The 24,304-nt window shown below is 43.4% G+C and overlaps 1 protein-coding gene across 15 annotated transcripts in view; it reads left to right on the forward strand.

Annotated features, from left to right (window-relative positions):
* CADPS (calcium dependent secretion activator) overlaps positions 1 to 24,304 on the forward strand; it is a 1,625,151-nt gene that overhangs the window by 797,835 nt on the left and 803,012 nt on the right. For all 15 annotated transcript variants that reach the window (XM_085624714.1, XM_085624723.1, XM_085624709.1 and 12 more), the window contains exons 8-9: positions 5,762 to 5,901; positions 15,968 to 16,034. In XM_085624714.1, the coding sequence (XP_085480840.1) occupies positions 5,762 to 5,901; positions 15,968 to 16,034 (207 nt within the window). The remainder of the gene's footprint in view (positions 1 to 5,761; positions 5,902 to 15,967; positions 16,035 to 24,304) is intronic.

Here is a 24,304-nt window from a genome sequence, read left to right on the forward strand (position 1 = left end):
TCTTCCTCCTGTCCTACATGGTCCATTGTACTGCCACACCCTTCTGCCCTCCCTGGTCTGTTGTGCTGCAACTGCTCCTCCTGCCTGCCCCGTGCGGTCTGTTGTGAGGCCCCTTCCCCTGAACTTTCTTGTCTGTGCACAGGTCCTGACCCTCCCTTCTATCCTCCATCATCCTTTGTGCATGCCCCTGCACCCTCCTTCTTGCCCATCATAGCCATTGTGCTGCCACTAACCCTCCCACTTGCCATGCATGGTCTTCTGTGCTGCCATGGCCCCTCCCACCTTCCCTGTGTGGTCAGTTAGCTGCCCCTGACCCCCTCCCACCTTCCCTCCATGGTCTGTGTGTATGCCATCACAGTCTCACTGTTGCTCTTCATGGTGTGTCTTGCTTCTAGTTCCCATCCTGCCTGACCTCCATGGCTATCTTGCTGCTCCTGTCCTGCCCCCTTGCCCCCAGCCCTCTGTTTACATGTGCAGACCCCTACTCCCTCCCTCCTGGCTTGTCTGTTCCGTTGTAATGCCCCCGATCCGTCCCTCCTGCCCTTTATGGTCTGCTATGCTGCAGCTTTCTCTCCTGTCTGTCCATTATGGTCAGCTAGCTACCATTGCCTCTTGCCCCTCTGTTCTCTGTTGTCCATGTGCATGGTCCTGTCCCCTCCCTCTTGCTTTCTATGGATTGTTGTGCTGCACTCCCGTCCCGCATGCCCTGTGTGGTGTATTGTGCTGCTGCAAACCCTGATGCCTGCCCTGCAGGGTCAGTTTGGTGCACCTCTCCATGTCCCTCCTGTCCTCTGTTATCCAAGTCCATGTCCCTACCCCATTTCCTTCCATGATCCAATGTACCATACTTGCGAACATTTTGAACTTGGTAAGAGGGAGATTTAAAAAAAAAAACTGGGGTATTGATTTTCCCCTTTGAGTTACATTGAAAAAGAGGAGATTGTAGACAGGAGACAGATCAAATAAAGCCCATTTGAGCTTAAAAACATTGGACGTTTCCTGGCTGAATCGGGTCTGTTGGCATGTATGGTTGTACTACCATTGCCTCTTCCTTCTGCCCACAATGGTCTATTACATTGCCACAGCCTCTCTTGCAAGTCCTGTATTGTTGCTTTGTTGCCCCTGCCCCCTTTCCACTGCCCTACATAGTCTGTTGTGCTGCCACGGCCCTTCCTGCCTGCTCAGTGTGGTTAAATTGTTGCCTTTGCACCCACCTACCTGCCTTCAATTTTCAGAGTCCGTGCCCCTGGCCTCTGCCTCTCAACAGTATCCTAATGAACAACTAGATTGCTAACATTCTATATTTATTACAAAAGTGTGGAACGCCTGACGTCATCTTGATGTAATCAAAACTGTAATACCTAGAGCATTTCCTTTAGAAATTACATATATGAGAGGGTCTTATTGGCATCAAAATTATGGTTAGTGCTCTAAAAGACTAAAATAAGGACATATTTTCTGAGTTTTCAAATAGCGCCAAAGCACTTTTAAATTATTTGTTATCTTTATGTTTTTTTATCCAGTTGACCACTTGATTAAATGTTGCACTTAGGGGAGAGGATGTGGTGTTACTTCCAGAACTGCAGACTTTGCAACTGGGGAACCAGGTTGGAGTTTCTGCTTTAGCTCGACATTCTGTGATTCTGGTCAAATCACTTAGTCTCCCCATGTCTACAACCAAAATGAATTTGTTCTTGTGTAATGTAACCAATGCTCATGTAAAGAACTCCAATACCTGACAAGTCTGCACTATATAACACTGCAAAAACACAAAATAATAAGTGTTTTTCACACTTCTGTCATTGGGCTATATTTGGGCTACATCTGGGTGATTTTGGGCTACATTTGGGCTCTTTTGTCTCCGGTGGCCATCTTGGGAGATTTATTTGTTATGAAGTTTCCTAATTTCCTCATGTACTGCAGTCTCCTCAGTAGGAAATGCTTTCAGTTTTTTACTTTGATTCCATCATGAAGGTATTCAGATATGTCACACATTTGCCATAAATTCTGAAAGTTAGCACTCTAGTTGCTCATTAGATCACTGTAGTAAAACTACTGTTCACCATGGAAGTCTGCTCCTGGTATTAAAAGTGCATGTTTCAGTCTGCATGTCAAAATTTTTTAATGAAATAGAAGAGGATTTGAGAAGTCACTAAAAATGTGCCCTCATTTTCTTTCTTCAGCATTAATCATAATTTCTATGGCAAAATGAACCCCCTCATTGTGTTCCTTTTTAAATTAAATGTTTTAAGTGTTACCAGTTTATTCCAATCAAGATGGCTTCAGGTGTGCCATACTTTTGTCATAATGAAGACAGTAAGCGCTCTAGTTGTTTTTAAGAACACTCTGGGACATTCTGTCATTGGGTTATACTTGGGCTACATCTGGGTGATATTTGGGCTACATTTGGGCTATTTTGTCTCTGGTGGCCATCTTGGGAGACTTATTTGTTATGAAGTTTCCTAATTTCCTCATTTACTGCAGTCTCCTCAGTAGGAAATACTTTCAGTTTTTTACTTTGATTCCATCAAGAAGGCATTCAGATGTGTCACACATTTGCCATAAATTCAGAATGTTAGCACTCTTTTTGCTCATTAGATCACTGTAGTAAAGCTACTGCTCACCAGGGGAAACTGCTGCTGGTATTGAAAGTGCATGTTTCAGTCTGCATGTCAGAATTTTTTAATGAAATAAAAGAGGATTTCAGAAGTCAAAATGTGCCCTAGTTTTTCTTTCTGCAGCACTAATCATACTTGTTATGGAAAAATGAACCCCCTCATTTTGTTCCTTTTTAAATTAAATGTTTTAAGAGTTACCACTTTAATCCAAGCAAGATGGCTTCAGGTGTGCCATACGTTTATCATAAGTAGGACTGTTAGCGCTCTAGTTGTTCTTTGGAACACTCTGGGAAGCTGCAGTAGAACACGAAGGAATCAACTGACAGTATCTGCCCTTGTTGGATGTACATGTTTTACTGAGAATGTCAGACTTCATTCTCACTTGACTGAGAAAGATAATGTGAATTTACAGAAAATAAGCTCTCAGTTTAGCTTATAGATCACTTTCCAAACCTCTGTGGGAAAAGCATGAGAAAATATTTTTCTCTCAATCATGATATCCCAGCAGAAGGCTTTTTCACATGGTGAAATCACCTTAGAACATACCACAATTCCTAAAATGAGTATGGTACCATCAACAAATGATTTATAATGTAACTAAAGTCTTAAAACCTTCTATTAACTGCAATGCTTTTTAATGAGGTGCTATCATGTATATTGGTCCCAAGATGGCTGCCAACACTTCTTGGATGAAGTGCTAACAGCCAATCAGATCTCAGGATGAGATGTGTGGTTAGGCTCCGCCCATATATATATGATTTTACTTTTGATTTTCTCAGGAACTACTGAACAGATTGACACCAGACCTGCAAAAGGCACTTCCGTGAGCTGAGGACTACCTCTCTGCCAAATTTCAAGTAATTCTGTTCAGCCGTTCGGGCTGTACCTTGGACTAAAGGTCCCTATGGAAAATTGCATGGGGAAAACGCGTTTTGGGACCCCCTTTTTTCTCAGCCCCTGCTTGACGAATCCCCCCGAGACTTTCAGGGTAGGAGCGGAGCGGTGCGCCCCACCTATTTTGAAAATTTTGCGACGATTCGTCAACCGGCGCCAAAGTTATTCCAAATAGAATGTTGCGGATTTCCTATGGAAACACAGTCCTAACTATAACTATCTACTGGCGACCGCCAGTAGATAATATATATATATATATATATATATATATATATATATATATATATTCACTTAAAAAACCATAGGTTTCACACATCTTATAGTTAGCTGGACATTTCATGCGTGAAATACCATTGAAATTCCCCCGTTATAGTTAGTGCAGGCAACTATAACTCACGCGACCGCAATCCTCTGCTGATGACGTCAGATATTACATCACTGTATTTAGACACTTAATATACCCATGTCTTCTTCCATTAATTTTTAGCTATACATATATTACAAATATTTTTTTTTCAGAAAGACACATATGTCATCAGTGATGTAATATCTGACGTCATCAGCAGAGGATTGCGGTCGCGTGAGTTATAGTTGCCTGCACTAACTATAACGGGGGAATTTCAATGGTTTTTCACGAGTGAAATGTCCAGCTAACTATAACATGTGTGAAACCTATGATTTTTTAAGTGAATTTGCAAGGTTTTTTAAATGCTAATTCCTAACTATAACGTGTGTGAAACCTATGGTTTTTTCAGTGAATTTGTATGGTTTTTTAAATGCTAAGTTATATATATATATATATATTTTTTAAGGTTTTTCACCGTGCGCGTACCGTACGCGCACGGTACGCTTCGCGCACTGCGCGCCCACGTTACGCAGTTCGCGGAATTTTTCCGTTTCTATCGTACGCGCACGCTACGCGTACTCCGCGATTTTGTCGCAAAAAAATTAAAGGAAATTTTGGCCCTTGGGGGTCCTTCTGGGACCCCCTGACAAAGGCTAGGGGGTCAGGAACTGTCCACCCTGCCCCCTTTTCACGTTCTCCACCTTTGTTTTTCACCCCCTCAGACTGCGAGAGACAAAATGGCGGCCGACACTTCCTGGTTTCGACCGATTCGAATGTTTACTAAGATCTAACAACCAATCAGAATCACGCTCGCGCACGGAAAACGTGCGCGTACGGTAAGTTTTACCGTACGCGCACGGAGCGCACCTATAGATATATATATGCTTTTAAATGCTATTTTCTCAGGAAATACTGAACAGATTTACACCAGACCTGCAAAAGGCACATCCCTGACCTGAGGACTACCTCTCTGCCAAATTTCAAGTAATTCTGTTCAGCCGTTCGGGCTGTAGCTTGGACTAAAGGTCCTATGGAAAAATGCATGGGGAAAACTGAATCTCAGCCCCCGCTTGACGAATCCCGCCGAGACTTTCAGGGAAGGAGCGGAGCGGAGCGCCCCACCTATTTCGAAAATTTCGCGAGGATTCGTCAATCGGCGCCAAAGTTATTCCAAATAGAATGTTGCGGATTTCCTATGGAAACACGATCCTAACTACAACTATCTACTGGCGACCGCCAGTAGATAATATATATATATTTACATGCAAAATTTACTTATCATTTAAATCAACATTTGCTTCTAATGCAAACGTTGTGCGGATTCTGAACTATGTATACCAGTCTGCACTTCATTTACCACCCTGAACCACATCAGCCTTTTCTGCTGCAATTGCGATGGAATTGTATTTTTAGTATGAAATATTGAATGAAAATTCATGTGTGGTACCATCAGGCACGTTTTCAATGTGCTATACCCGTTCCGCTTGCCCATTATCATTTTACCAGAAAAGATTCAATTTCTTAATGTAAATTGCTCGGGCAAGTCATTTCACCCCTGAAATGAAAACCTGCAGTTCTCTCATTCCAGCTTCCCAACCTTCTCTTGGCAGTGTATCCAGATGTGCAGATTCAATACTATTATAAATGTATTTGAAGCCTATTTCAAACAATGAGCCATATATCACCTTCTCCATAATCTTTGCAGACTTACAGAAAAACATAGTTCTCATTTGTCTACATTTCCTAAGCTACGGAAACTGAATTTCCATTTTAAGACGCTTATTAGGAGAAAATAATATACTCCCAGGAAGGTTTTTTACATCTAATACCTAAAAAGGCAAATTAGGTATGACGAAACTGCTGTGATAATGAACGTTTTCGTTATGTTTTTGTTTTTCTGCAGGTTGTATTGCACCCAACACCTAACAGCCCAAAACAATCAGAATTGCACAAAATGACAGTATCCAAAAATTGTCCGGATCACGATCTTAAGATAAAACTTGCAGTCCGAATGGATAAACCACAGAACATGAAGCATTGTGGGTGAGTAGACAATTTAGATTGTAATTTCATATAACTAATAATGTATCTCTATCTAATCATTATCCAGCTATTGAAAGTCCCTGAGACCAATACCACAGTGCATTTATGAGGACACAGAATTCATATTAGAGACTTGTTTTAAATTAAAACAAATGCATGGTTTGATGTAATATGTTGTTATCACCAAAAGCAGATCTGCATCCACCAGAACCATACTACTAACTAGTAGCAAGGTATTACAATCTAGATTATTTATCATATTCCACATGGAGTTCTTTGAGATTTCATTTTCTGCATACAACTACCTATCACTGTGCACAACTGTAATTGTACGCAGTAGAGAGTAGCCACAGGGTCTTTGCCGAAGTCGCTATTGACTGCCAACCCCTGTTACTCTTGTGTTTATCTCAAGTAACGATAACTGCTGCCCTAAAGTAACTATTTCATGCTCTTGCCATGTACAGTGTTGTGATCAATGATGTCCTTTCAGCTATTGCAGTGATGTTATCAATGTTGATGTGAAACATGTCACAAGTGATGCGATGTCATATCGCACTTTAGGGCACGAGTTGTAGTTACTTAAGATATCTTCAGTGAATTTTATTGCTTTTGTTTTTTAAAACAGTATGTTTTAACTGACATTTTCACCTAACAATAACGTCCGTTAACCTTTGATTTTATCATTGAATTTGTACGTGTTTTTTTCAGCAAGTAGTAAAATATTATCACACTTCTTACTATAGGAACACTTTAACCTTTGTTTTTTTCCAGTTAATTTCTTTGGTTGTTTTAATGTAAAGTAAAATGCCCATCACCGGGCACAGCATGTGGTTGAGCACAGAACCTGCCTTGTGGCACCTAACCTCCAGCCATCCACAGCCATCTGTCGTTCGTGACGTGGGGTTGGGCACAGGACTGCAGTCAAACCCTGTGCCCAATGCCCCACATGTGCCCAAACCCCATCCAGACACGGCTGAAGCCCAACCCCCCATGTGTTCATAACCCCCAGCCATGCATCGGCCAAGACAGTGCATAATGTGTGGTTGGGCATAGGGCCTGGCATCTCGTGTCATTTTAAGTAATGCAGGCATACTGGCTTTGCCGAAGGGTCAAAACACCAAAATATAAAAAAGTAGGTGGCCTATTGGCTTTATCAAGGCTTCAGCAGACCTATAGGCTTTGTCAAAAAATCACCAATAATGATAATCAAATGTATATTTGATAAATGTACCCATTGCAATGTATAATAAAAGTGACTACTACAACATGTATTCATTAAAGCATTTTTTAAATAAAAACAAATATGTCATCAAATATTTCAGTATTGAACTAAAGGGGGTAACTGTTCCTAAAATGGAAAATCAAGACCAGGTAGGTAAAAGTAGCTCACACATAAAATAAGTTAGTGTGAGTGGTAGGGGAATTGCTCCTTTTGTCTATGATGCCCTCACACACCCTTGCAGGTGTCATGCTTCATCATAGGGCGATGCTCCTTGTGGGGTTGGCGCTGCAGTCCCTCACGGGCCCCGCTAGAGGGCTCTTTAACGGAGATCTTTTGAAAGGAGTCGCCGCAGTTGTGCATGGATGTATGTGGGCTTTTAAACAAAGTGAGTGCGTTAAAATTACTGAATGGAACCCAGAACCGAGGTTTTTGTTCACGGGTCCAATCTGTAAGTTAAAATATAGTAAGGATCCTGGAGTTCCTCTGTGGAAAAGAATATAGAGGGCAGATGTCTGACTAACTGCTGCTCACAGGATATGTGTAATAGTGTGGAAGATCTGTGATGGGGTCAACATGTTTCGCGCTCTATAATGGTCCATTCGGGATCCAATGCGCTTCGTCAGGACCAGTGAAAATAAAATAAAAATGATGTGATTCCAGGCGGGGCCTGTGAATCAATGGTACTTTATTATTTAAAGGGAGATGCGTCCATGCCGGCACACGTTACGGTGGGGTAGGTTGCACATCCCGCAACCAGGCGAGCTAAATGTCATAGCCTGATTTACCTTACGGTGCTGAAGAAGTCCGCTCTTTGAATGAGAGGGGTCGGATGCAGGTTCTTTAAATGAAAGCACCTCACAGCGCATGAACGCATCTCCCTTTAAATAAAGTGAAGCCATAAAGTTAAGCCATCGAACCCACCCACAAGGAGTATCTGCCCACCAGCTGAAGAGCATACTGCTCCAGCTCAAAGTGCTTTAAAAAATGTGGTAAGATCTCTTGAGGTGATGGATTTTATGGCCAAGGAGACTTACTGTGTTAATTTTAAATATTGCTGGGGGACTTCTGTACCCTCTGCATCACCCCACAACAATACAAAAATGTTTTGTAGTGCCCCTGCCCCTTCTAGGGATAGCACCAACAAGAAAAAATATTATTTCAAAAAGCCCTTGGGTATTATGGGGCTCTTCTTGCTGGAGCTATGAATAATGAATGAGCAGCTCCTGCAGCTCATTTATTATTCTTTTTTCCATTGTTTTTTTGGGAATCCCGTTGAACCTGGGACAACTACACATTATTTTAGAGTTGTGAGCCATCACTCGTTATGGGTGTTGGTCGGGCCAGCTATATTCTTGCACTTGGTGCCCTGGTGCCCATCTGGGGCACCCTCAATGCATCTATCGTTAGGGGCTGCAGGGGGAGTCCCACAGCCCCAGTCAGCTCCCCAGCCAGCACCTATTGTAGGTGCTGGCAGGAGCTGGCTCTAATGCTTTGCCCAACCTGGGCACTAGAAGCTTTTTTCTGTGCTCCTGCCCAGGCGAGAGCAAAGTTGTGTTACCTGCCCAAGAGATTGTGACCAACGAATGCCCGCACTCTCTTGAGGAAGAAACAGCAGTGTACTATGGAATGGGGTCCACTGAACACTGCTTGGGCTGGGACCTGAGGGATGGGGCCACTGGGGCTAATATACAACTCAGGAGGTGGGGGCCACAGGACCCTGCCTCAGTAAAAACACTGGCCACGGGGGATGAGGACCAGGGCCCTACTATGGCTCGGGACGGGAGCTATGTTCCCCTCTTCCCTCGACCAGAAAACAGCCTGGGAGAGGGGGTCCTAGGTGCCTCGTAGATACTCGGGAGGCAGACTGCATGCCCCCTCTCCAAATTATAAAGATGGCCATGGTGGATATGATCACTGGGGCCTCATAGATGCTCGAGAGGAGAGCCACATGCACCGCTTTCCTGATTATGAAAACAGCCTCTGAAGATGGTGACGCTGGGGCCTCATAGAGACTCTGTGAGGGGATCAGATGCCACCCTTCCCATACAAATGAGACCAGTGGGCTTATTTTAGAAAGAGCATGAGTGCACCATCTTCTTTTTTTTAAATTGGTTTGCTGAAACTGGGGATTGTCTACAGTTCCTTGGACCCGATCCAAAACAAATTCAGTTTCTGGTCCCAGGGAAGGGTCCTCCTGGTTCCCCCCTCACCAACCTCATCCCTACCCAGCCCCCTACATGTTTGTTAGAAATCTTTTTGTAAACAGACTGCTAAGTCCCCTAGTCCTGAAATGGTTGTCTTCACATCTTTGTTGATTTGCTGGGAGCCAATCATATCGTATCCAGCAATCTGCTGGCTCCACAGATCCTCTAATGTGTGAAATATGCAGCTTTTTGGAACCTTAATGTCTCCAAAACTATAAAATGGATTTACACCAAATTTAATAAAGCATTTTTTCTGGACCAAGATCTAGCTTTCAGCCAAATTTGGTGTAATTGCGTTCAGCCGTTTTGGCTGTAGCTTTATATAAGTTTCTAAAAGTAAATGGTGAAAATGTGTTTGGGACACCCCCATTTTCTTAGCCCCCATTAACAGATCACCTCAAAACTTTACAGGAAAGAGCTGAGGTGGATGAGACTTTTTTTTTAAAGTTTTGTGGAGATTTGTCAAACAGCGCAAAAGTTGAAAGCAAACCAAAACAAGCATTTGCAATGCAATCGGTCTCGCCATTGGGATCTTATATGTATTTAGCTATGCAGCACATTAGCCTGGGTGCTGAAACATCTACTCTTCTTTAACATGGAGGGAAAAAAGCACCAAACAGGTGACACGCCAGGTCTGGGAACACATGGAGAGTAATATTACCTTTCAGCAGGAAATGGTATAGTCCAAAGCTCTGTTTTTAATATAAAATCAGGGCCTTCGGTTGTCATATCACTGAAAATACAAAATTTGAAAAAAATACACAAGTCCTGAAACTAAAGTGCACTCTTTTTCAGGCATGTACGCATCTGATAAGTCAAAAAGCGTTCACTCGCAGTGCAAGGCAGCCAATGGATGCTATATCCATGGCAAGTGGAAACTAAATGTCAATGGGATTTGAACCGGCCAATCGATGAATACGGAACTGAAAGACATTTTATTTATGAGGTTCGGTTATATTTATTGCTCCTATGGCAAATGGTCAAGCTCGCAATGCGGATATGTGGACATTTCTTAATTCGGCTGGGTCAGGCCAACCACAGGCGCTTTGAGCTTCTGCAATGTACGACACAGTCTGTTCAATGCCAACAAACAGTAGCCGAGGTGAAAGCGGAATTAACTTTTTTTGCTTTCCAGGCAGCAGGATGTAATAAAATAAACTGATATTATGCATCTGGGAGAGAAGGAAGGGCACAAAGAGCAATTGTTTCAAATATTAGCTGATTATGACATAATATTTATCAGCACATTTTGTCAGTGTTGTGACGAAAAGTATCAGCCTTTCAATGTTGGTGCCAGCCTCCTCGGGGTGTGCTTTCTTCAGTTAGATAACAAAAAAAACGTAGGAACAACAGACTTCTAGTTGCTTTTTGTCATGTCAGAGGTGGCTTCACTGAAAGGAAACATCGAAAGGCATTATGTGCTCTTGGTGGAGGAGACCAAAGTCCGCTTAAACTTTTACCACATCTCCAATGTAGCATTAATGACCGCTGTAGTGGGCATTGCCATGAGATAAATACCTTTACAAGGGCACTAATGGAGATACACACAACGAGCGTGGAGGGGCGTTTTCTCAAAGTTAATGGCCTCTAGAACTTTTATTAATATTGGAATTTTTTGATGAAAGCAGCAGTTTGGTAAACATTATGAGGGGTACTTAAAAATGTGTACATGAATTATCTGATTTTGCCTAATGTACTTACTTTAAAAAACCGAGGCACATTTCTGTAAAGTTGAAGTTACGAGAACCCATAAATAAAAGAGTGTATTAAGAGAAGAGAAAATATGCTAAAAAAGTATGCAGTATAACACAGCGAGCAAAGGTTAACAGAATGCAGAGTCCTTCTCACTGAAATGCAGATTCCAAGTTACAAGCCAGATAATTTTTTTAAGCTACGTGTGTTAATCTGTTTATAAAATCCGTTGCCGAGTGAGCATGATCTTGATGGTGAGTGCCCCGTCCATTTGTTCCTTTGATCATCGAGAAGGCATTGTCTGCAAGAGTCAGGATGTTGCGATTTCTGTGTTCCTGATGAACCTTTTCCAAGTAAATAAAACATAAGACACGAGTGTCCTCAGCTCACAGCCATGCTCCTGCTACAGGAAGAAAGCGCGTGCCAGGGACAATGGCCAGCATTCAATAGATTGGTCTTTGTGAATGGCTCTCCTCCCTCGGCGCACACAAGATTGGCGAGGGGCTGTCACAGCACGATGGCTCTTCCTGTTTCCGCCGACCACCTCGCAGATTAAGAGTGCATGGAAGGGGGCGGGACCGCCAAAAAGTCACTTACTGTGGGAGGGAGGCGGAGAGCGACTATTTTACACTTATCCACAAATGGATCAGTACGTTTGTCGATACGAAGCAGTCCAACAACCCTAGCCTCAAACTCACCGAAGACACTGTGACTGTAGCACTGAGGCCGGGGGAGTCATGTCCATGGGGAGTGTGCCAAAAGACGTTGTGGTGTCAGGCACTATATAAATGTAGATTTTAGCATTTTTGGCAAACACAACTGAGCACTACTAAAGCTCTTAGTTCGCAGATTAAGACTGTATGGAAGGGGGCGGGACCGCCAAAAAATCACGAACTACGGGAGGGAGGGGGAGAGCGGCTGCGAGCAGCTCCGCACAGAGGCTATCACAGCACGATGGCTCTTGTAGTCGCAGCCGACCCCCTCGCAGATAAAGAGTGCATGGAAGGGGGCGGGACCGCCAAAAAATCACGGACTGCGGGAGGGAGGGGGAGAGCGGCTCCGAACAGCTCCGCACAGAGGCTGCCACAGCACGATGGCTCTTGTAGTCGCCGCCGACCCCCTCGCAGATTAGGAGTGCATGGAAGGGGGTGGAACCGCCAAAAAGTTACGGACTGCGGGAGGGAGAGGGAGAGCGGCTGCGAGCATCTCCACACAGCCTGGAGCAGCACAACATGCACACGCTCAGGACGACTGTAATGCAATCCGACGGGCACGCAACAGCGGGGTGGGCTCCCGCTTCTCTCCTGCAGGCAGGGGAAAACAAGGCAAAGGCTGGGCCCCTGTGGTGGCACAAGCATGACTGGGAGTGCATGGAGGGGGGCGGGCTGCCAAGAAGTCACGGACTGCGGGAGGGAGGGGGAGACACTGGAAGAAAGTAGTCTGTGCAGTAAAGGGGCTGATAGCCGTGGAAGTATACAAATGATGACTAAGGAGGGACTAACAAACCTCAAACCAATCTGAAGGCAGCATTTAGGACAAAAGCCAATGGGCAGAGAGTGGGCGGAGCTTCCTCGAAGCTTCCACACTACAGTGTATACTGCATGCCTCGCAAAGCGATGGCAGCACATTCGTGCTGCATCGCTAGGCGAGACCTAAAAATGTTTTTCCATGGAAACGAGGTCCTAACTGTAATTACCCAGTGGTGAAAGTTTTGGGCTTCTAAGATGTCTGGATCCGTCTGGTCGGGGGAGGTGGGCTCACAGCAAAGGTGTCCGATTTTCATTGTACCTTCCTTAGATACAGTCTCCCAAGCTCCATAAAAAAACCTAAGTCAGTAGGTAAAATCTATGATCGGTATGAACCACTTGGACTGTCCGACCTGCGCTCCAGCATGGTCGGCCTGAAATCACACCTAGGGCCCCATCTAATACTTCTACAGACCATAACTGGTGCTAAGAGCATTTTGGAATGAGGAACAGTTATACTGAAACTTAAAAAAAACATATCTTCTGTTCCCCTTATTGGATTTTGGTGTCATTCTGTTGGTTAAAATGTACTTTATTATCTTAATTTAGTTTGAAATTTTTCGTTTTTGGTGTTTTTACTTTATTACTATTTTGGTACTGCAAAAAATACTTTAGACTGTGCCCTTATTTAAGGCTTTCTGCTTTGTGCCATAGCTACGAGGGTGTTAATTCAGTGACTTTGGGGTTCACCTGATAGGTTAGTGTTATTATTCCTCGAGGTGGGTGATTACCCACCACAAATGATAATCCACTTTCTTACACTCAGGGGAGTTTACGATGCGGCGTGTAAAGGCTCTGACATACGGTTGGAGCCTTTACAGCTGCATCGTAATGGGCCATTCAGTTTCCTTTCCGACGCCTCATTATGATGGAGGTGGTAGGAAAGGAAACCGGCTGGTCATTTTGACTAGTTTCCAACAGGCTCAGAGAGCCTGTCCACCAGTCGAAATGCGACCTGTAATTTCCACCCTTGAGATTACGATGCACGCTTTCCAACATGGTCCCTATGCCGGTCTGTCTGCCATGGAAACCATGTCAGAAAGTCTATTGGGGGCTCCCAGCAGGGCTCCCTTTGATTCATGGCCTCCGGTTGGAGGCCGAGGGGGCACCTCTGTTTATCCACGCACCTTGGGGTGCCTGCCATGGGGTGCAGGGATGAACTGCACCTCACATTTTACTATGGGAGAATACATTACCCAACAGTGTTAGGTCGCATCCTAAGGCACTAGAGTGGATCATCTCATTCCTCGCCGGAAGAACCCAGAGAGTCCGCCTCCCCCCGTTCAGATCCGAAGCCACCAAAGTCATCTGCGGTGTACCACAAGGATCATCACTCAGCCCAACCCTCTTCAACGTCTACATGAGCCCCCTCGCAGACATCGCAGGCCAACACAACCTCAACATCATCTCCTACGCCGACGATACCCAGCTGATCCTCTCCCTCACCAACGACCCCGCCACCACCAGAGCTAGCCTACACGAGGGGATGAAAGACGTCGCCGAGTGGATGAAGAACAGCCGCCTGAAACTGAACTCAGACAAGACGGAAGTCCTCATCCTGGGATCATCGCCCTCCGCCTGGGACGACTCCTGGTGGCCCCCTGCCCTGGGCACCACTCCCATACCTACGGACCATGCACGCAACCTCGGCTTCATCCTGGACTCCTCCCTCTCGATGACCAGACAAGTCAACGCCGTCTCCTCATCATGCTTCAACACCCTGCGCATGCTCCGCAAGATCTTCCGATGGATCCCCACCGAAACCAGGAAGACCGTCACCCAGGCACTCGTCACCAGCCGACTGGACTACGGGAACACCCTCTACGCCGGAACCACAGCCAAACTTCAAAAAAGACTCCAACGCATCCAGAACGCCTCCGCACGACTCATCCTGGACATCCCACGACACAGCCACATCTCCGGCCACCTGAGAGAACTGCAATGGCTCCCCATCAGCAAGAGAATCACGTTCAGGCTCCTCGCCCACGCACACAAGGCTCTCCACGACCTGGGCCCAAAGTACCTCAACGACCGCCTGACCTTCTACACGCCCACCCGCCAGCTACGATCAACCAGCCACGCCCTCGCCTCCTTACCACGCATCCGCCGAGCCACCGCTGGAGGAAGATCCTTCTCCTACCATGCAGCCAAAACTTCGAACTCCCTCCCCATCCACCTTCGGCTGACCCAGGACCACCTATCCTTCAGGAAGCAACTCAAGACCTGGCTGTTCGAGCAGTGACGTAACCCTCTCCCCCAGCGCCTTGAGACCCTCCCGGGTGAGTAGCGCGCTTTACAAATGCACTGATTGATTGATTGATTGAAGGGGGCAGTCGGGACTGCCGATCGGGTGTCAGTCGGTCCCATGACCGATGCACTGTCGGGCGGAAGTGATTCCTCCCGACATCCTTATGACCCCCTCAGTGTAACCACAATGCTATGCAGGTAACCCTTAGTCCGACAATACATGTGAAAAGAGAAATCATTTGTGTACGTTCCTGGCTTGATTTGAGAGATGAGTAAACTTTAATCAGATATCTAGTGAGTTTGTGAGCTGAGACTGGCACAGAGGCAAAGTCATTTCATGGGGCTTTAGGTATCTTTGCTCGAACATTGATTATGCTGACAACGAAGAAGTCCGTCCCTAGAATTAAATGAATTGAGAATTACCTGTTCCTTCATCTTTTTACCGCTGGAGAAAGGTAACTTTGCATATTAAAAAATAAATCAACCATTTTTATTGCAGTTTGTAATGCAGTGCATTTTGTTCTGACGGGATGACTTCTGATGAAAACAGCCACTTGCTGCACGAGTGTCTCTCCGTACTTCGGCTCCCACACATTCCCCAAAACACACCCCAAAAAAAATATTTGGCATTGTCAAAGCCATCTTTCAGCCATGATTTCAGAAGTTAAAGCTGGGACCGTAAAATGATGGTCTGTTCTGGCGCAGCACAGAACCGAGCGGCTGCTTTATGCTCCTGCGGGGCGTAAAGTGAATTAATATAACCCGATATTTCTCTGAGTTAGTACTTCATTTTCAGACAGCACTGGCCTGAAACAAGAAGAGGCAATCACCGCTCACTGTTTTCGAGCGGCTGTATCTGAAAATATCGGGTTCAGTAATTCAGTTTGCTCTCCGCAGGCGCCTAGAACACGCGCTGGGCGCTAGGAAGGCCCATCGTGACATGCCCCATATCTCGTTACGTATGACAAACCCATCGAGGTGGCAATACATGGGAATACCTATGCCTTTATTACTCAATCTCTGCAAATTGGTTTCATGCCGTTTCCATTTCACGAAGCTGCATGAAGGAACGTATATTTATATTAAAATAAATAGATTTGAAGATCCTTGTTGTTTGTAGAAACTGCAGGTCGAGCAACAGTAAAATACTGAAAACATGTTCTGTTGCTTCCTAGGTATTTGTGGGCCATTGGGAAAAATGTTTGGAAGAGATGGAAGAAAAGGTTCTTTGTGCTTGTCCAGGTAATTATTTCAGTACATTGTTGTTGAACTCAGAACACAAAGAGAATTATAGTTAAGCACGTTGGCCTGTACGATCTCCAATGCTTTTGAGTTTCTGTCGCTGCCATTTTTCGTAAAAGCAGAGATTTGTTTTTCTATGTGTCAATTCGATGTCTTTGCCTTAGTATTCCGTTTGCAAAGTGGCTCTGGTCTTTTATTGATCTCCTGGTACACACAAGGACACTTCAATGAATCATCCATACTAAATGCAAGGACTGTTTTGCTGCTTTCACAAGATTCTTAGAATTTCTGTTTTTCAGATTACTTAAACAATAACATTGACTTACTTACTCATCCTTTCACCTTTGTAAATATTTTGAATTGAAATGCAGACTTTTTATTCCAACGCAGCTGTATGCCTGTGCATCTCAGGCCACCACCCTGTAGAACATTTGCACAATTGAGATTATTCAAATCAAGATGAAAGCCTTTAAAATTTAAATGTCCCATCTAAAATTATTTTTTTAGTTTCTTTGTAATGGGTGGGATCCAATCTCCACATGTTTCATTCTCTATCGCGCTGTAATCCAGAGCTCCATTTTCTGCTTCTAACAACAGAGTGATGGAAGGAATGCTCGGATTAATTTTAGCTAGTAACATTTGCTTGGGCTCCATTACAGCCCATAGTTTTTCCACCCACAGTGCTAGCCTAAGCAGAGACAATGCGTATTCAGTCAGTCACAGACCTGCTCCAATAGGTACAGATCTGCCTGAAGTCCAAGGACAGGTCCTCTCCCCAAAAAATAAAAACAAGCCAAGACTGGATCTGGCCTATTTACATCTTGTCAGTGAGGTATACCTTGAGGCCTGTGGCATAGTGAGCCTTAAACCCACATCTAGGTGCATTCTCAGAATTGGCCCGTTTGCGAATGGTAAAAAGCCTTTTGGGATGTATCATCCCAAAAGACCCTCGCAAAATAGGGAATTGCAAAACTTGTGATTCCCTATTTTGCGAATACATTTAAGGAATCGCAAATTGCAACTCCTTAAATGCAATGCAGGAAGCACCCAAGTTGTGCGATTTTGACTTAAGAAACCACAAATTACCACCAAATTCAAGTTGGTGGTAATTTGCGATTTCTCTGCAAAATGCACTTTTTTGTATTTTTCAAAGTGCCATGTGGCGCACATACATGCCCTTAGGGCATGTGTACACATACATATTTCAGGGGTGCTACAGGCTGTCCTTTTGACACCCTTGCCCCCTGGAAATTGCTTTTTTAACGAAAGAGGAAGGTGCACCAGTAAGAAGTCCAAACATGATAGAAAGTCCTTTACGTTTCTTTAATTCTTGTAAGTATTCTTAAAAACAGACATCAGCCAACGCGTTTCGTTCTAAAAGATAAGAACTTCTTCAGGGCTCTACTTTGACGATGTGGGAACCCTGCGATTGTCAATCTGGTTCCGCACGATCAATAGATCAATATTTATCACACGATTCAGTGTAGAGTTCAACAATATGAATACAAACGAATAATAAAGATGTCTTTCACCGATCTAAATCGTTTTGGAAGTTCAGTTGAAAAATATAAGTAATACCATCGGTATGGAATACGAATGAGTCCTTCTAGTCAAGACGCCAAGTGGCATAGGTCTTAGTAGTGTATGAACATTCTCACGCACATTTCCAAATGCGGAAAGCGGAGTGAAGAGTAACGGGGTCAAGCTGTTGACCCCGTTACTCTTCACTCCGCTTTCCGCATTTGGAAATGTGCGTGAGAATGTTCATACACTACTAAGACCTATGCCACTTGGCGTCTTGACTAGAAGGACTCATTCGTATTCCATACCGATGGTATTACTTATATTTTTCAACTGAACTTCCAAAACGATTTAGATCGGTGAAAGACATCTTTATTATTCGTTTGTATTCATATTGTTGAACTCTACACTGAATCGTGTGATAAATATTGATCTATTGATCGTGCGGAACCAGATTGACAATCGCAGGGTTCCCACATCGTCAAAGTAGAGCCCTGAAGAAGTTCTTATCTTTTAGAACGAAACGCGTTGGCTGATGTCTGTTTTTAAGAATACTTACAAGAATTAAAGAAACGTAAAGGACTTTCTATCATGTTTGGACTTCTTACTGGTGCACCTTCCTCTTTCGTTAAAAAAGTCTTTCCAACTGTGAATCAGTGAAGTCCTTCTGCGTCGGATTTCTGGAAGAATTGTGCACAGGATTTGTAAAATTTTTTTGTATACACCAAGATTGAGGTGCAGAACCAGTGGTCAGCCGTGGTGGTGCTTTGTGTTAAGTACCCCCTGGAAATTGCATTCACAATTTGCGAGTACCTAAAGGGTACTCGCAAATTGCGAATGTCTTTCGATTCATTCCTATGGGCCTCTGGGGCCCATAGGAATGAATGGGAAGGTATTCCTTAATTGCGATTCGCAAGTTGCGAGTCGCAATTAAAGAATATGTAGGAATCGCAATTATTATTGCGATTCCTACATACATTGCATTTTGAGAGTCCTTAATAGTGATTCGCAAAAAATCGTTACTCGGGACTCACAAAACAATGTTTTCATACAAATGCCCCAAAGTAATCGAGGGATTGCTTGAATTGTTCTCTGCAACTGGCCGTCTCTCAGGCCACATTCTACGCCTTCTTTTTACCCACTATTCTGCTCAAGACAGAGACCAGACATTTGCTGGTCAATCATGGTCCTGCTGGAATTAGAACTCTACAGCCAAGGCATCAATGCCATGCCCCCTCCAGACAGGAACACAAGCAACCCTGACCACTTTCACCCTACTTCGGTCTCATCAGTGAGGTGTAGTTTGAATCCTGTGGCACACTGAAGACAGGACCAACATATAGGCATACCCATCGCACTTAAGGCATCTATTACAACACTTTACTCCCAGCCCCTCTGGGTATTGCTCAGGGTGCATTCAAGAGCATGATTTATTTACCCCACTGCACCATTCTAGATAGAAAACTGCTGTATGCAGACAAGCCATGGTACTGCTTCAATAGGAAGAGTCCAACCTTGGCTGCCAAGACAGGTCCCATTTGCATGTTGTTCTCTGCTTATGGCACTATACCACTTGGTTCACACCTTAGCAGTCCCTCAAACTGGTATAAACCTCAAACAAAAAAGGTTCACAGTTCAAATAAATGACCTAGCCACTATATTGATCTCTGCAACGTCCTAGGCCTGTCTTTATTAAATAGAGGAAAAGTTGCTTGGAGGGCATGCTTTTTCAATTTATTAGAGAAGAGAAAATAACTGTTATCATATGCATGGTTATACAGCTGTTCATAAAGCAAATTCTTGTAATGCTATCTTTATGTTCCAAACACCTCCAAGTCAATTTTGGCAATATGTATTGTCAAATGGGCAATACCAAGAGCAATCCATCCCACATGAATTAGCTGTGGTATAATAAAATGCTCCAACCATTATTCTTATGATCAAAACCCAGATGAAGAACTTTGTAATGGGAAGGCCCCCTTCTCTCATTTTGAGCATCTTGACAAGACTATGCTCACCCTTACCTTGTTGTGTTTTTTTAGCCATAGCCAAACTCTACCTTGCTGCTAAAATTCTTTGACAAAGTGAATCCAACTAATGGTGCAATTTAGCTCACACCCTCCCTTCATATATTTCGGTGAACTACTAAAGGAAAGCCGTAAGTGACATCTATGGTTACAGATGGCATCCAGATATTCCCGCATGATAAATTTGAACGGGTAGAAAGATTCTGATCCTTTAACTCATTTTGTAGACTTTTACATATTTACAGTCACATGCCTTCTCTCCTTACGTGGATGTCAATTTGCAACAACGTGCTAAACTAGATCTCCTCTTTTTTGTCCAGCCAATCCAAAATAATGAATCTTAAAGAAAAATACATTGGAGCCTCCCATCATCACCTGCTGGGTACACTAGGGCTTCCTCTTCGATCAAATACTTTTCAATCTATATGTGGAAGCTCAATGTGAAGTGTGTGAGATAAAGGGGGTCACAATCCACCAGTGTTCTGACAGCACCCAAATGTACCTTAGGACATCCTCATTTTGTGATATCTATACCTTCTAATCTGTTCTTGTAAATATTAAGTCCTCGGAAACTGGAAATGCACTCACACTCAATCCTAAAAAACTGAAATCTTACTGTTTTCTCTGAAACACAGAAAAGCTTCATCCCCAAACAGCTAAAACAATTGAATAGTGCTGAATTCTTGCCATATCTTTTACCCAAAGTAACCTCACTGGGGATGATGTATGGTCCCTACTTATCATTGATCCTTCATATATATGAAACCAAGGCAGCAAACGTTAACCTAAGGTCTCTGAAACAAATCAAGTGTTTTCTACCTCCTGATCTCCTAAAATCCACAGGACATGATTTAATCTTCTCGAGACTGAACTTTGTGAATGGTGTTCTAGCAGGTCTATCACAATCTTCTTTTTCCACAGCTAGACTTCTCTATTCTTCTAAGAAGTTCATCCACATCATAATACTTCTCATCATGCTACACTGCCTCTCAGTTGAGAAAAACATGTAAATTGAGGTGCCTAGCCTATAAAGCGGACCAACTCAACTCACCACCCTACCTCAAATGATCAAGTATAATGAGATGACTCAAGAGTAAAAATAATTCCTTCTCGAAAGTGTCCATCAAGCTGCCTTCCTTACTCTATCCCCTTGGACTTATCTGCATTCCAACTGTGCTCTTGCACACTGTGCATCCTGCCTCCACTTTCATATCAGTTTCTCATACAACTGGTAGGCTAGTGTACCTGCCTCGCCTTCCAAACATACCTGTTGGCATCTATCCCATTCATATATAATCCTCTCCTCCTTCTTAGCCTCCCTTTTTTCTCCATAAAATCCTTTACAGTTCCATTTTCTCCTGGTTCGTTCTTCCTTCTCTCCCCACTTTAACCCTTCACAATGAATGGAACTTACTTATTACTTGTTATTTAAATGCTAGAGTGTGTTCTTCAAAATCTCCTGATGTTGATGTAATGCAGAATTGTATTGATGAAATGTCAAGTTCCCACATACTATTCAATGCATAGGCACTTAATAAAACTGTTAAAAAATAAATAAAATTAGAAGATTAGATTCAGCTAAATGCCTTTGTGATAGAGCAGAGGTGATTTAGGATTTTATTCGGATCCTTGCAGCCTCGGGAATCACTTAGCAATATCAAATTGATATTGCAGATGTCTTCCCTAACCAGGATCCTAGATTTTTAGTCTGAGATGCATGGTTTCCATTAGCTTGGTTGGCCAAAGGGAAGTGAAGTAAAGGTTGTGTAAAGGTACAGTAAAATATTTATATCCCTGTTGCAATAAAGATCAGACTATCCAGTCAGGATTATTATATATAAAACAAAACAAATGTAAAGAAATGTAAGATTATTGGTAAAACAGAGCAACTGAGTTGCACACCTTATATGTAGCTCATGGTTACAGAATAACTGTGAATACAAGGATGATCCTAAAAAGGTACCATGTATGACTTTGCAATTATAAGCGTAAAACGGGTAAAAAGGTTTACACTAGTTATAAGGTTTGTGATCAGGTCAAAACCACAGTGTTCATAATAACCAATTGATCATTATCACTGTGGTTTTTCTGTCAAAGGAGATTTCAAGCCTGTAGATTAAACTCTACTAGTCTTTATCAATTGTTTGCAAATGTACACAGTTCGCTATCCTAGCTGATCACAGACACTGACTATGACAAATAAGGTGTTAACCTCTTTTAAGCCCCGTTATATATTTTGATTTTTGACTATCTGGTTTTTGGATCTTTGCTGTGAGTGTGTCTCACTGGGTGGCACTCACTGAAAGCTCTTCTAAAATGGACTTGGGTGCTAACAACCAATGCCCTCCTTTACCATAAGGTCTATTGTGTAGCTACGGTTAAGAGACTCTGTGCTATTTGCACATGATCGACATGTGCGCATCTGCATCGGCTGAGCTAGTGAATCTACTGTCTAACTCAGCCCAGTATCTACACCCAGATAGCCTGTTGCAGATGTAACCTTAAATATATTTATTTTTGCCTGGTCAGTCGTTATAATTTGAAAGTATTTGTAATGTGCACAGCTTCTAAGTGAGTGTCTCGGCACTAAGGCAGACATCCAACGGAAAACATCATCCACCCTACAATTGAAACAAATTAGTTTTTAGTTGCTTCCGTAACACAGTTTTATCCAGAATGCATCTGAGTTGGAGGGTAAACTTGTTTCAGTGATTATCCGCCAAAACAGAGCAGGTTGAACCACCCAACTTCTTACGCTTGGTGTGAGGAATGACTAAGAGCCGCGCAGACTATGAGCCTAAGGTGGTATTCATAGAGTTTATTGGACAGATATTTAGGACCGGCCTTGTAAAAGTCTTGGTGCGCAAAAATCAAGGCTTTAAAAATGATCTCTCTTTTCATTCGTAGCCACTGCAGTTTCTTACAGTAGTGAGACACTGAGGCACGCATGGGGAGTTAAAGCAAAAGGCAAATTGCTATTCTGCACATTTTGCAGCCACTGTATTTGGTAGTCCAGGATCCCCGGATACCGAAAATTGGTATAATACAATCTGGAGAAGATCAAAGCCTGGACTACTGATTTATGGGCTTCCCATGACAGGAAAATAAGATTTCCTTAGCATACTGAGTATCCGGCATGAGGTTCTAACCACTACTGAAATCTGAGAATTAAAAGATTTGTGAATGTCAAGGTGTACCCCAATGTTCTTAGCTACCTCAGTGGAGGTGGGGGGGGTAATGTGGAACTTCTTGGCCAGGCACCTGACCAACAAGGAAAGGGGTTAGGGCCAAACAACCCAAAAATATTTGTTTTATCAGGATTAAATTGTAGGCATTTGGTTTAGAGCCACCCCGTCACCACCACAATGCAAGCAGTAAATGTTTCCTTGGCTTCCCCCGCATTATCTTCAAAGGTCAGCAGAAGCTGGATATCATCTGCATAAGAGACCACTTGGACACCAAAAGATTCAATCAGAGAAGGAAGCAGGGTCATGTAAATATTAAAAAAGAGTTGGGCTCTTGGCCAGATCTGAGGTACCCGTACTTAAGAGTCATCACCTCTAAAAAGAATAGCTTAAGCTACACAGCCTGTTCTCTTTGGTCCAAAAAAGAACCCATCCATGATAAAGCTGACCTATCCACCCCAATTGAGGCTTGGCACTGCAACAGGATCTCAGGTGAGACCGTCTCAAATGCCGGGGAGGGGTCTAATAAAATCAGGGCAGCATTATTGCCAGAATCCAAAGTTAGCTTAATTGAGTCCGTTATTTCCATGAAAGCTGTCTCTGTGCTATGGTGAGCCCTGAACCCTGATTGCAATGGATGAAGAAGATTGAACAAATACAAAAATGTCGATAACTGGGTGTTCACAAACTTCTCAAGTACCTTTGATACCCCCCCTCCCTCCCCCGGATCAAGGAAATGAGTCTAAAGCTAGACAGGATTTCCTTGTCAGCAATCGTTTTTATGAGGAGAGGGATAACATTCACCTTTTCCAAGAGTTGGGACCCTGCCTGATCACTTTGAAGCAGCAGAGATCCAGATTATTGGACTTAAACTGTCCCTTAGTTGCCTCAAATATTGGGAGTGAATGGATCTTAAAAGGTACCAGATTTGCATTTGTTTAGACATCCCTGGAGTTCTTCTTCGGTGGGTGGAATAAAGTGTGACAGTTTACCCTAGACAGGGGGCATTATTTGACTCAAAGCTGCACCTATAGACTCATTACCATTCGGCCTCAAATGGTTAGACTGAATCTTTAAAATGTTGTCCTCGAAGAATACGTTCAACCTCACGCATACATTTGTATTCGTCTCAAATGGTGGCGAAGTTACTTTCGAATCGGTGGAATCAGACACAATTATGAAGATTTCTTTTGTGTTATTATTATCTTCACTAATTCTATTGGAGTAAAAAGTTTGTCATGCAAGATTGAAGTTTTTGTGCTATGTGCTTAGGGCTGTGTTGTACTGGGTTTTGTCATTTTCAGAGTAGTGTATCTCCACAGATGTTCTAATTTCTTACAATATTTCTTTTCTCTGGCTAATTTGTTAGTAAACCAGTGGGCGGAAGGATGGTGTCTCGTGGTCCTAGAGCTAGATTTATGGGAGACCATGTTGGTGGCAACTGTAAACCAATTGTTAACCACCACATAACCTGTCAATGCATTGCTGGTTATCATGGTCTTGCAAGATGCTAGAATCTCCTGCAATATGGTATTAC

This window comes from Triturus cristatus, chromosome 9 (assembly GCF_964204655.1).
Source record: "Triturus cristatus chromosome 9, aTriCri1.1, whole genome shotgun sequence".
In the NCBI taxonomy this organism is placed as follows: Eukaryota; Metazoa; Chordata; class Amphibia; order Caudata; family Salamandridae; genus Triturus; species Triturus cristatus.